The sequence below is a fragment of the Taudactylus pleione genome, unplaced genomic scaffold, assembly GCF_031769625.1.
Source record: "Taudactylus pleione unplaced genomic scaffold, aTauple2 ptg000762l, whole genome shotgun sequence".
Taxonomy (NCBI): Eukaryota; Metazoa; Chordata; class Amphibia; order Anura; family Myobatrachidae; genus Taudactylus; species Taudactylus pleione.
In genome coordinates, this window is record NW_028285164.1 from 4,150,831 (window position 1) to 4,165,313 (window position 14,483).

The 14,483-nt window shown below is 41.5% G+C and overlaps 1 protein-coding gene across 1 annotated transcript in view; it reads right to left on the reverse strand.

The window, feature by feature from the left end:
* Nucleotides 1-14,483, reverse strand: part of LOC148476929 (uncharacterized) — a 113,551-nt gene that overhangs the window by 39,621 nt on the left and 59,447 nt on the right. Inside the window, exons 5-6 of the mRNA XM_088457443.1 lie at nucleotides 4,798-4,869; nucleotides 2,415-2,534 (exon numbers count right to left, since the gene is read on the reverse strand). Of these exons, the coding sequence (XP_088313569.1) occupies nucleotides 2,415-2,534; nucleotides 4,798-4,869 (192 nt within the window). The remainder of the gene's footprint in view (nucleotides 1-2,414; nucleotides 2,535-4,797; nucleotides 4,870-14,483) is intronic.

Here is a 14,483-nt window from a genome sequence, read left to right on the forward strand (position 1 = left end):
TTTATGCATGAAAAGACTTTTCCCAGCAATTACATCACAGTACAGAGGCTTTTATAATGGTGGATTCCAGTGGGGATGAATTAATATTGTGTGAGGATGATGTACACACTGATGAGGGTGAGGATGGCAATGATGGTGACATCTTGCTGCTGTAGAGCTGTTGCCTTATGCCAATTGATAGCTTGTTTTGTGGGGGCCCAAACAAACCAAGCACTTCAGCCACAAAAGTGGCAGTCCCTGTCACTGAAATGCTTGGTTTGTTAAAGTGTGCATGTCCTTTTTAATATCCAATATAAGGGTGGGTTGGAGGGCCCAAAAAAAATTCCATCTTGCACTAACTTTCTTTTCTGTCACTGCTGTGTGGCAATGTTTCATAGATGTGTGTCTATGCCACTGCTCTGTCGCTTAGTAACCAGCCAGCTCACTACAGCCTTTTGCCAATAATAGTGTAAACAATATTAAGAGCTGTGAGGTGGTCTAAATTGACTGGAACAAAAAAAAAAAACTAATTATGTGATTTTAGCTTTTTTTGTAATTTTTTGTAAAACATTACAATCTAAACCCAAAACCAGTCACGGCAGTTTGGCAAAATCCAAAGTCGGATGACGAACCAGAGCCAAATCCACATCCAGCAAAAATGGCCCGGCGCACAACTCTAATATATATATATTAGTGAATTCTTTATGCAAATTACTCATCTTAGTAAGCTATTTTTTTTATTTATTTTATTGATTTCACTCGATTACACTTCTAGAATCCTATTCACAATGGCGGGATGGATGGCCTCCAATAAGTAAGTATCCAATTCTCTGTGGGTTATGACAGTGCATACTTAACTACCAGAGGAATTCAGTATTGTTTCGGTGTGAGAACAGCTGCTTCGAAAAGCATCTGTCCCATTGATCCTCTAACACTGATACAAAAAAGCTGTGATACGTACCGGTCCCTATCCGGCTGACTGCACAAGTGCGCATGTGTGACCTTAATTCACGTATATGTGCACGGCTTCAGGCACGCAGTGCACGGGGGCGGCAGACTGATCCGAAAACTGAACTTTTTCATAATGGGTAGATAATGAATAGGCCCCCTGTTATAATAATTGTTAAAATAAATATATCTTCCTGTTTCACGTGCTAAGTAGCAGCAGAAGCCATATTGTTATATTTATAGCAAGCGCTGTATACTATGCAAATATGAAATGACGTAAAATAAATTATTATATATGTTTGGGAAAAAGAGTATAACAAACTGTGAATTCTAATGTACAGCAGGATTCATTATGCTGAAATAATTAATTCCACACTAAATTATACAGCTAACCAGCTATACTCAGATATACTTTCATTCACAATAGAACAACAAATAAATGTCTCTCTCTTACATCCTTCACAAGCACCTGTCCATTGCACCTCTTCAGGGGAAAAAGGCCACAAGCGCACATGTGACACTCTGACCTCCATTTTGTATAACTGCACACGCTCACTGACAGTAAGCAGATATGTTTTAGTTTACTCTACGTATCCGGGATAGGCCCGTATTCAATTAGTTTTGCACCCGCGATTTTCGCTGACTGCGTGTTTTGGCCACGGAAACTTATCGGGCGCGCCCCTGCTGTTCACCGTATTCAATTCTAAAATACGCGAAAACACGTCCCGGAAAAAGTCAAACAGACAAAAAGTGCTGTCAGAAATGGGGAAATCAGCCTGACACCTCCCAAAAGATGCATTATAATTGGGGATCAATATAGATGTCCCCGATTAGACCTAAGAAAGCTATTTGGAGTACTTAAGTGCTGTCAATTGCTTCTAAATAGCGTCTTTGCACACGTGGTGAAGAATGGCATTAAGCAGTTTTTTTTTGGTGAAAATAAGTAGTCCTGTCAAATTTGGGGTACATGAAAATGGGTGCAAGCATGGTTAAAAATCGCTAAAGTGATGTTTTAAAATATTTAAAAAACGCACTTTCAGCAATCAACTGCAATAAAAAAAAAGACTCCCCCATACTTGCTGACCCCCCAAAAGTCTATTTCGTTACTTTTTAAGCTTGTATCCCCACTTTGTAGTTTTTCGTCCCCATTTTCAAAGTGCTTTCTTGGGGTGTTCCTCATTTTTTTTTAAGGATTTTTTTGATGCAGTTATCCTTTGGGGGCTGTCCGAAGGGTGCTGAGTGTTTACCGCACCTTTGCACCCCAAAACTGCAATTCTGCACTTTTTTCTGCTTGCTATTCAGAGGCGAATCTTTTTTGTCTATTACATTGCACTGCGTTTTCGCATATGCGGGAAGTATTTGGAATTGAATACAGAGATAAGTTCCCGACTGGCGAAAAATCGATATCGGCGATAATTTTTCGCAGATCTTGGATTTTCGCGTGTAATTGAATTGAATACGGGCCATAGAATGAAATTGGTACTTACCTGGTGGTGGCATTGGAGCACTGAAATTTCGGCGTTCATTTGCAAATGGATCTCTGTGATTGTATAGAGGCTGAGACGATTGTCGTAGGTGAAAAATGGAATTTGCCATAATAGAGAAGTCTAAGAGAGGGACATGGAAACAAGTATCAGTGCTAAATGCAGAGCAAATTTACTTCTAATAGCAGTGGTATAATAAAGAGGAGGAATAGGGACATGGGGGGGATTGATAATAAGAGGAGGGAAGAGAGGACAGTTCAGTTTTAGGGAAAACGAGGGATAAAAACAAAGTATAAATATAGAGAGTTTTGGGGAAACTATGTGGTCACTATAGAGATTGAAGATGTAAGGAATAAAAATAATATCTATATATAATGGGGAGATGTTGGTCGGGAAGTGGATGTAGGATACATGTACTGTAAGTTACTCTCATACATACATGCACATCCACATGCTCACTAGAGGTGTGCACGGACCCTCAATGTTTTGCTTGTAGATCCTGAATCATCTTTGTATTTGGTTTTTGAATCTGAATTTATTTTTAAAAAACAGCTACAGTAGAATCGTGTGATTTGGACCTGTTTTTTCCATGCAATCCAAAAACCGGAGTTCGATTATTAATCTGAATTCTAAACTGATTGCAGAACCAAACAAGGACTCTGTTCGACTCGGTGCCCCAAAGTGATTCCAAACTCTGACTTGGTTCGACGTAGAACCCGTAAATTCGGTTCTCTGGGAACCGGTCCCACACGTTTCTAGTGTTTTAGTTCGGATTCAGATTTGCTTTTGGATTTCTCTAAACATTTATAAAAAATCTAAAATATTTTATCTGGAGTCAGACCTGTTTTTGTTCTTTTAGTACTATTAATATCAATAACATTCAGTTCCACAATTTACAGTAATTTTCAGTCAATTTTGATAGAGATGTGCAGACTTGGATTAGTACATCATTTAAATTGTGTCTTAGAAAGAGGCAAAACATCATCTTTCATGGACAAACATCATTATTCCTGGACAAAAGTCCATGAAAGATGATGCTTGTCTACGAAAGATGATGTTTTGCCTCTTTCGGAGACCCAAATTTTGTCGGGAAAAATCTGAATTTGTCGGGAAAATTAAACCTAACGAGTTTTAGTATTAAGATTACTGCATTACATTTATTTTATTTTTCTCACTAGCGCTCCTAGTTTTTTTGTCTGTGTCCCATAGTTGGTAGGGGCCAGCCACCCCTTCTGGTGAGCTGCTTATAGGCAATATATTCATCACACTGTCGATTGAAGCGTCCATATATTTCTTTCTAAAAACTAGATTGGGCTGTTACGGTTGTGTAAGAATATATGATGTAGGCAGATGGTACAAAGAAAAAAAATCGAAATGGAAGTGTGGGGTGAATACCTAAGTCATAGAGAACTGTATGGTGTTCTGCAGGCCAGACTTGGGTAGAATATAGGTTTAAATGTAATGAGAAGTTATGAAATAAGATGGTGGTATTACATATGTGGTGGAAATATGTGAAAGGTAGGGTAGAAGGATACTTTAGGTGGGTCGCATCTTCAGATTGGCCAATCTGAATATTCGGGGAACATGCTTCTGGATGTGGTGGGATTCCACTAGTTTGAATAGTAAACATATTATTTTGTATGAAGGTTATACAGTTACCTTATATAGCACCAGCAAATTTGGTTGCTCTTTATAATTGGAAACAAACATTAATATACTGTAATTAGACTGTGTATTAATAGACTGTTTGCCAGTTTACAATCTATTCACCAAGTACAGTGGTTCCCAAACTTTTTTAAATTACGGCCCTAGAGTATCATCATTGTTTTCACGGCACCCCTAAGTTTACGTTTGTTGTTGTAAAATTCAGAAAAAAATGTAGTACAGTAGTAAAGTGAAGTAAATTGTGCTGACCTGTCATCCTTAGGCTCAGTTATGTGGTGGTGGGCAGGCTTGTGCTTCTGTTTGTCCACATATTTACATTAAATTGATATTAAATAATTTTATTTGGTGCTGGACCACCAACCTGATGCACCCCTGCAAGTGTCCCGAGGCACCCTAGAGTACCACGGTGTACAGTTTGGGAACCACAGACCTAGTATATTCTAAATTAATTGTATGTACTACTCTATGTGATTATGCCCCTATCTTACAGTATTTTGACATTTAAGAACTGCTGGATAGACTAGTAAAAATAAATATTATCGCAATGGCCACTGGAAGGGGGTGTTGGGAGGAGCCCTCTCTTGTTAGCACTGAGTTGTATTCCTGGGAGGGGAGAACATTTTTTTATGGTCCCTATTCCCCTAGGGTTATATCAGCCCCATGCTGGTCTGGCCTATTTAATCCCTCATACATGTTACATACATCAGAAAAACTGACTTACCACCACTCTGTAACTGCGGTTGTTCTGTGCTCATATCAATGCTCCAGGGAACATGGCATTTTGGATGTTTTTCTACAGAAAATAGAGTTGATCATTCCAATATCCTTTACGGTTACAGATAAAATGCATCTACAGTGCTGTCTATTTGCCCCAGCTAATCGTCCGAGAGTATGCTCAATTATAACCGACAACAACTCCAGCACCCAGACAGCTGTTACTGGATTACCTTCAGCCTTTCATGCGCCCTCAGTATTGAGAACATGGGAACAAACCTCGGCAAATATAGGAATATGAGCATAAATTAAGTTCATTAATGCAAAGCAACAGCTATTATAGTGTGAAACCCTACTGGTACTGTGGTACACTTACATGGAGTACCTGAATACTGTCTCTCACCTCTTCACGGTGACTCTCCTTTGTTCTGGCTATGGCGTAGGTATGGCATCCATGACCAGCAGGGCCCCCGAATACTCGGGTACTTAGCACGAAGTACCTGATTACAATAGCGCTTTGCAGAATGGGTTCCAACACTATCACACTACAGTAAATGGCAACAAGTGATACAAAGGCAACAATTTTCCAGTCTCCTAGTGGTCAAGATTGGTGTATTCCCTACAGGCTTGATCCTAGGCTATAGGATTCTGCTGAGAAGTCCACAGTGCTGCTTTATTGTCACACTAAAGGTTGACATGTAAGAAGGTTGACAGGTACAGATGATCAATATGGTCAGAAGGTTGACAAAAAATGGTCGACACAAATTTTTTTGTTGGTTACAGTTAGGCACTAACCGGAGGGATAGGAACTAGAAGGGACAGTTAGGGTCAGGCATCTACCACAATAGTTAGGGTTAGGTACCAGGAGGGAGGGTTAGGGTTAGGCACCAAGGGGAGGGTTAGGGTGAAGATTAGGGCTAGAAAATAAAAAAAAAATCAGGTGGCGACCATTTATGTGTCAACCATTTTTGTGTCAACCTTTTTTACCATGTCAGCCATTTGTACCTGTCGACCTTCTTACATGTCGACCTTTAGTGTGTCGACCTTTTGTCCCGTTTGACCTATTGTCTGTCTAACATCTGGTGTCTACCTAGACACTATCTAATTACTGTCTCTCTCTTATACCACACCCAGAAATTTTATAGGAAATGTATATTTGCTTGCTTCACATAAAAAAGTAAGAAACATAAAAGACATCGCATGTTACACAAATTGAAACATTTAAACTGTATCTAACCAACTGCTACTTTCACTTTTGGATTTGACCCAATACAATTATATTTGTTTCAATGCAGTTCCCGCTCTTATATAGCTGTGAGGTAAAACAGTTCCACCATATATGAATCCGCAATTAAGGACAAGCAGGGAAAATAATGGTATGCTCACTCACAGACTTGTAGTAAGCCTCAATACCTAGGAGGCTAAGTTCTTGATAATATGATAGATCCCCGGGATTGCAGACATATGGCTCCTTCAATTTTACAAAGAATTATGGCGTGCAGCTGCGGTGGGGAGCGTTGCAACTTAGTGGCTGTATTTCATACTCCTCTCTTGTGAGCGGGTGGTCACAGCGTGATGCTTCCTGTATCAGCCCACTGTGCTCACTGTACTGAATCCTGCTAAGGCTATCTCTGTTTCAATTTAATAGCAAGCATAGCATTTTAAAAGCCTGGTTTAAAGAAGTTACATACATTTAAACACAGAGAAAAAGAGAAACCAGATGCACCGTACAACCATTAATAATTATACATCATACATAAAGTTTTTGGCACAAATTTGGCCAAAGTTATGAGCTTACCCACCGTCGTCAAGGTAACCTCATCGGGTAAGTCCCTAACACTATGGGGGTTCATGTCTGGGGCAAGGGGCATCCCCAAACCACCCCAGCCAAACCACCCCAGGGCACCACACATGAAGGCCGAGATGCCATCAATCTGGACTAACACCCCGCCCACCTGCCTCTGATGTTTTTACTTAGGGACCCACAATTTACTGACTGCACAGTCTGTATAACAAAGCCACAGGTAAGACCTACATTTATTTAGTACTATGTTGCTAGTCAGTTATGGGGTGAATTTTGGGGCATGGGGCCCCTTGAACTGCTCTGGCTGGACCTCTTTGGGGCATCACCACTTAACACTTATTTTTAACACTTTATATCACTCTATGTTTGTATTTTGTTTATGTTACATTTTCACACACTTATTTTTCATTTTTTCTAACACTCACCTTAAGTCACCTAACACTACAACACTTCACTGCTATTTTCACATTTTATTTTGTGTGGTGCCCTGGTGTGGTTTGGTTGGGTTGTTTGGAGGGTGCCCCACACCCCAGACATGAACCCCCATAGTGTTACGGACTTACACGATGAGGTTACCTTGATGACGGTGGGTAAGCTCATAACTTTGGCCAAATTTATGCCAAAAACCTCGTATATGATGTATAATTATTAATGGTTGTATGGTGCATCTGGTTTCTCTTTTTTTCTATGTTGTAATAAGTCTCAGCTAGGTAGCACATCTCATTAGAAAGAGCTAGGTGTGCAGTCCAGGCCCTCTTTCCCCAAAATATACATTTAAACACACCTAGGGGTAAATGAAAATTTGATAAACGCGCTTGTATTTAACTAAATAAAATCTATATGGTGCTTAGCTGACCAATGCATCTAAGATGAAGATCATGTGCAATAAATATCTATAGATATGGGTATGGAAATGTCAGAACCAGGGGCGTCTTAAGAGAGGAAGGGGCCCGTGTGCACTCCCCTTGCGGGGCCCCCTCCTCTCTCCCCGGTGGCCGGCAGCCAACTGACGCGGCTAGCCAGCCACCGGAGCCTTAGTAGACTCCGGGCACTTGAGTGTGCCCGGAGTCTACTGCGCATTCGCAGAACGCCGGAAAAATGGCTGCGGCGGCCATTTTCCAGTGTTCTGAGCAGTGCAGACACCCGATGTGGGACCACGGACAGGTAAGTCTAAAATAATATGGGTGCAGTGTGTGCGGTGCCGGGCCCCCCCGCACACACTGCACCCATTATAGATAGGCCACTGGTCAGAACTGTTATCAAAATAAATAATATATGAACATAAATAAATACAATGAAAACAATTAAAAATGATTATTAAAAATGTGTCTAGGACCGGCAATGCCTGAATATACAGTGGACTCAATATATAACATGAAATAAGGGTGTTTATAGCTCTTTTTGTGAAAATATGCGTGTTAGTCCAGATCTCCCATAACTGACAATGGGGCTGTGTCCGGAGCACCGGCTGATTAACTCACCCTACCTTTCCCTTGTGGCGGTATGAGCTGACGGTTGCTGGAGTCTTGCAGCAGTCGGAACGGGCTCAGTCTGCTGTGTAAATGGCCCGTCTGACTTCCGCTTTCACTCGTCTAGACTGTGTCCTCTCCCAGGCTCTAAGCAGAGAGCCGCTGTTTAGGTTGGGAGTTCTTGCTGCCTCGTGCGCTCGCGTCCACTCTGTGTTGAGGTCAGTATGGGGTCCTTCTTACACCAACGCGTTTCGTCGTGGATGACTTTATTAAGGTGTCTGTGAGGTGAAGTTTGGTCCTTTTATTCCAGAGGGACTGTCTTAATTGGCTACGTAATTGAATCATTGGATAAATGCCTTAGATCCCTCTTTTGCTTGTTCTTGGGAAATTATAAAATGAGGCTGTGTGTGTTATACCACATAATCTGAAAAAATATACCAGACACAGCCCCATTGTCAGTTATGGGAGATGGAGACTAACGCACATATTTTCACAAAAAGAGCTATAAATACCCTTATTTCATGTTATATATTGAGTCCACTGTATATTCAGACATTGCCGGTCCTAGACACATTTTTAATAATCATTTTTAATTGTTTTCATTGTATTTATTTATGTTCATATATTATTTCTTTTGATATCAGTTCTGACATTTCCATACCCATATCTATAGATATTTATTGCACATGATCTTCATCTTAGATGCATTGGTCAGCTAAGCACCATATAGATTTTATTTAGTTAAATACAAGCGCGTTTATCAAATTTGCATTTACCATATATTTTAGTCAGTTTTTCTGATTAAAGTAATAGACAGCTGCTTACACAAATATTGGGAGCGCAAGATACCACAAATCCACACCTAGGGGTAAATTTACTAACATTTACCCACCACCTTCTAGAACATTATAGTTAGAATCTGATTGGTTGCTATGGGCAACATCACTTCTAAAAAGTCTCACTTTAGTAAGTGTACCCCCTAAACTCAACATCACTAAATCAATACAAAAAAAAAAACATTTTATATATATATATATATATATATATATATATATATAATATAAAGTTAAACACAAAATTATTATTTTAATAAATACCTCTAAGAATATGCATGAGCACATATATAACGTTTGAACTTGTTCAGATATATTAGTAGAATAATACATTAATAAATGTTCAATTAATTAATATTTTATTTTATCTATTTGTTATTAATTTGTTTTCTTACTTTATATTCCAATATCACTAGTGTATTTTCAAATAATTCTGTTCCAGCTTACTAGTATTGCAATGTCATAGTATTATCAAATAGAATTATGAATTACACAAATATATAAATGTACATTATTCAGTTCTCACCCATATAAACACATCTATACTTGCACACATGTCCACATGTACATATGACTTATACATACATAACACATATGTACAGTTACATGAATCCTCACTTGAAAATCAAAAACATAATGTGCTCTATGCACATATGCTTTGCTCGTATATCGTGTTACTGGAGTCTATTCCATAGCAACCTTTATACTAGAAAGGGAAAACATAAATATCCCATAGAGTGGAAAAATAAGGACCCAAAAATGATTACCATTAGATATGAAAACCAATGTATACCATGAACCATGTATACCAACCAAGATACAGTTAACACAAAACCATATTGCGGATCATGTAGAGACTACAAATACTTGCAGCGTCCGACGTCCATTTGCAATAGGTGAGCTGTCAGGCTTCCACATAATGTTGGCTAACTCTTTAATCTAAACTAGTATAATCTAAGGCTTTGTTGAGACCTTTAGGGTGTAAGGTGTCTAATTTGAAGATCCATGATGATTCACCCAGGCCTAATCATCTATACTGTACCTATCTCCTCCTCTTTTAGTTCCTTAAAATTGCTCCACAACCGTGATAGCCAAACCTGCTGGGTTTCCACCATGCACCAAAGAATAAAGCCTACAAACAATGTGATTTTGTACTTTAGTCAGGTGTATGATTAACCAACATACCAAACAGGTGATAATGATCATCACTTTCATGTGTAGGTTGAAACACAGTCATTACCTGAAACAGAAACAGCTGTGTAGGAGGCTTAAAACTGGCTGAGGAACAGAAAAACTCTGCTACAAAGGTGAGGTTGTGGAAGACAGTTTCATGTCACAGGTCATACACCATAGCAAGACTGAGCACAGCAACAAGACACAAGGTAGTTATACTGCATCAGCAAAGTCTCTCCCAGGCAAAGACTTCAAAGCAGACCGGGGTTTCAAGATGAGCTGTTCAAGCTCTTTTGAAGAAGCACAAAGAAACAGGCAATGTTGAGGACCGTAGACACAGTGGCTGGCCAAGGAGTCTTAAGGTGTGTACACACTGGCCGATATTTTGAACGACTGAACACTAATGATATTGCTATTGTTCAGCCATTCAGTATATCTGTCAGTGTGTATGCTGTCAACGACCAGTGATGTGCGCTCCCGCTGGTCATTGACAACATTTGTCATTGTCCGTCATTACAGGGCAACCTGATGATATCGTCAGGTTCTGCAAGGACGGTGATGAGGGAGGGTGCCCATCACTGAACAATATTTTTCATTTCGTTCAGAGTGTGCTCAATGTTGTTAACGACATTGAGCACACCACTTCCGAGGACACACTAGACCAGGGGTGGCCAACCAGTCAGAGGTAAAGAGCCCCAAAATATCTGTAGGTATGTCAAAGAGCCGAGATCATGTGCATGCCGTAGGCGCACGTGCAAAAAGGGACGTGGCCAGCTAGGCCACACCCATGGTTTGATATTTGTAGGAGCATGTAAAAGCACATGCACACCATCACTGTGGAGGTAACTAATAAAGGGAAAGAAAAAGACAGAGCAATATATAAAACATTGAAAAAGCCAGATCCACAAAAACTACATAAAAAAACAGGATTCACATAATACAATCCAACCCCTCCATGTGTCACAAGTTGTACACTAGTTACAAATGTGTCCTCATCTACTAGTTGAAGCTGATGTTTACAATGTCGACACCAGGTATAATGATGACATGGCTAATATGTCGACACCTGGAAAATGTTGACATGGACAAAATATTTGCATTATGGGTAGGGTAAGATTCAGGGGTAAATTTACTAAGTTGAGCGTTTTAGAAGTGAGTTTTAGAAGAGATGTTGCCCATAGCAACCAATCAGATTCTACTTAACATATAACTAGCACCTTCAGATAATAGCTAGAATCTGATTGGTTGCTATGGGCAACATCACTTCTAAAACTCACTCTCACTTTAGTAAATGTAACCCTTAGGCTTACCATTAGAGTTAGGCTTAGGGGTAGGGATTAAGGTTAGCAGTAGGGTTAGATTTAACATAAGCTTTCCTTAAATAGACATTGTCGACATTCTGACATGTCAACATTTCATGAGTCCCAAAAAGTTGAATGGCGATGTGATGAACATGTTGACATGTTCATTGTTGCCATTCTTATGTCAACATTATGAATGTCTTTATGGTTAATGATGACATAATTTATCGAACACATCACACAAAGACTAGCATATCACAAAAAAGCCATGTAAATGTCTGGCAAGAAGGATAGTAATATATGAGGAAACATCTGTAGATGATCTCCCAGCTGTTATTATCTGACAGCTGGAAAGGAGGATTGCAGGCAGAAGGAAAGTTCTTTGGGATTCAATCTTCTGCTCAATATGTAAATAATACATGCAACTCCTAAATATATAAGAGAAGCAGTAAATCTATTTAGGACATGTATTTACATTGGGCATCCCATCTTAGCTGCATGCAAAACTAAAACTAAGGGGGTCATTCAGACCCGCTCGCGAGCGGCAGTACGCTCGCAAGCGGGTCGATGTTCCCCACTGCGCATGCGCGAGACCCGGCGAGCGACGGGCTCACCATCGCTCCAGGTCTCGCACCAAAGGGGGCGTGCTGTCGATGTTGATTGACAGCATGCCCCCTTTGGTGGGCGTGCCGGGGGGGTGCCTGCCAGACGGAGGCGTTCCCATGGGAACGCCTACCATCTGAGGCCGGCCCCACTGACATCACTAGCAATGTCAGTGGGAGTGATTTTGGCTCTGATAGAGCCAAAATCACTCCAGGACTTGCGGCAGGGAGACCATCGCGACCATCTTTTTGGCCGCTTGCATATGCCGTGGGTGGTAACCCACAGCTATGCGAGCGGCCAGGAGGCCGCTCCATTTTCAGGGAGGAGGGCCCTGATTCAGAGCGAGCGCTCTGGTCAGAGCGCTCAGCTCTGAATCAGGCCCTAAGTACACAAAACCCGCCAATACGATACCTGATGGTGCCGGTGAACGATATATCGGACAGGAGGTAAACACTGCACGATCCTGTGAATGACCTCCCGATATATCGATTCACCATTGACCTTGCCATCGTCAGCATCTGGGTTGCTTCATAATCTGTGTATGCAGGCCGACGGAACGATCTGCAGGAGCGCACATAGTGGGCACAAATTAAACAAGGTGCCTGATATTTTGGCCTAATCAACGGGATCGGATGACATACATACAGTATCTCAAACTCAGGCCCTGATTCAGAGCTGGACGCTCTGACAGAGCGCTCGCTCTGAATCAGGGCGTTTTTTTTTTACGGAGCGGCCTCCTGTCCGCTTGCATAGCTGTGGGTGACCACCCACAGCTATAGCGAGCAGCTAGGAAGATGGTCGCGATGGTCAAGACCATCGTGACCATCGGGCTTGCGACGAGACCCTTGTGGTAGGGTCTCGTGGCCGCAAGCCCCAGAGAGATTTCGGCTCAAACAGAGCTGATATCTCTCCATCAGTGGGCCGCCCCCAAACGGAGGCGTTCACATGGGAACGCCTCCGTTTGGGCAGCCACTCCCCCGGCCCTCCCACCAAAGGGGGCGTGCTGTCACTCAACATCGACAGCACACCCCCTTTGTAGCGAGACCCGGAGCGACGGTTTGCCCGTCGCTATCCGGGTCTCGCGCATGCGCATGACGGAGCCGGCTCCATCGTGCGCATGCGCACTGGGCCACCATCGACTCGCTTGCGAGTGCATAGCGCTCGCGAGCGGGTCTGAATCAGGCCCTCAGTCTTTAGGACCCCAATCAGTGCATGTTTTCCAGGTCTCCTCACAGAATCACAAGTGAAATAATTAGCTCTACTTGTGGATCTTTTAAAATGTATCAATGTGTACAGTGGCAAATGCAGGATTTCCAGAGGGGGGTTTCCAATTTCTTAATTTTAGAGTGAGTGTGGCCAGTCCATGAAGAGGGCAGAATTAGTACTTAACCAGCTTTAATAAGCATCATACAAAGTGTATTGTGTGTAATAATTCCAGCATATACAGGACCAGCGATCACAGTAACCTATTAAATGCGGCAGTAGGGCCATCCTGCCTGAGCTGAACGTATTTATTTTAGACGTGGGCACCATTCCAGAGCATAGGAGCAAGTCTGGGAGCCTGGAGGAGCAACAGAAGGACCTAGCACTACCCTAGACATATATGTACATATTGGGCTTTATAGCAGTGCATCTCTAACAGTGCATGTTTTCCAGATGTTCTAGTTGGTGCACAGGTTATTTGTTACTGGCTGATACATGTTAAAAGAGCTACTGGTGGTGCTAATTATTTCATTTGTGATACTGAGAAGAACATGCAGCACTAGTAACAATCTATTCTATTACTATTGTGGTTATGGTGTGGGCTGGGGAGGGGGGTTTCCAGGCAGATGGAAACCCCCCTGCATTTGCCTATGGAGTAATGACTACACCTGTGCACCAGCTGGGTAAAGGCCCCCATACATCAGCAATCTGAAAACTACAACTGAACAATTTGAAGATTCATTGCCATATTTTAGGATTTCCCAATCTAGCAATCTGCGCCCATACATTACATTACAGATCTGTTTCAGTGATTTGCAGATCATTTTCAGCTAAAGGCCCCCATACATCAGAGATGGATTGCAGCAATCGTGCAATTTGCAATCATTTGTGTATAAAAATCTGCAATGTATGGGCTTCACAGACCGCAGATTGCAACCAAAAAGTGATTGGAATTGTTTAATCAGATTGTCCAACATGTTGGATTTTACAGATCGATTGGGGCTGTAGATTGCTAGTGTATGGACATGATCAGCAGATTTCCAGACCGCTTCTAGCAAAATGATGGGCCTTTCAAGATTGCCAGATCTGTGTTTGCTGCAATCGATCTGCAAATCACTGAAAAAGATCTGTAGTGTATGGGCGCAGATTGCTCGATTGGGACATCCTAAGATCGGGCAATAAATATTCAAATTGTTCAATTGTGGTTTTCAGATTGCTGGTGTATGGGGGCCTTTACACAGATCTGACAATCTTGAAAGGGCCCATCATTTTACCAGTAACAGTCTGCAAATCTGCTGATCATGACC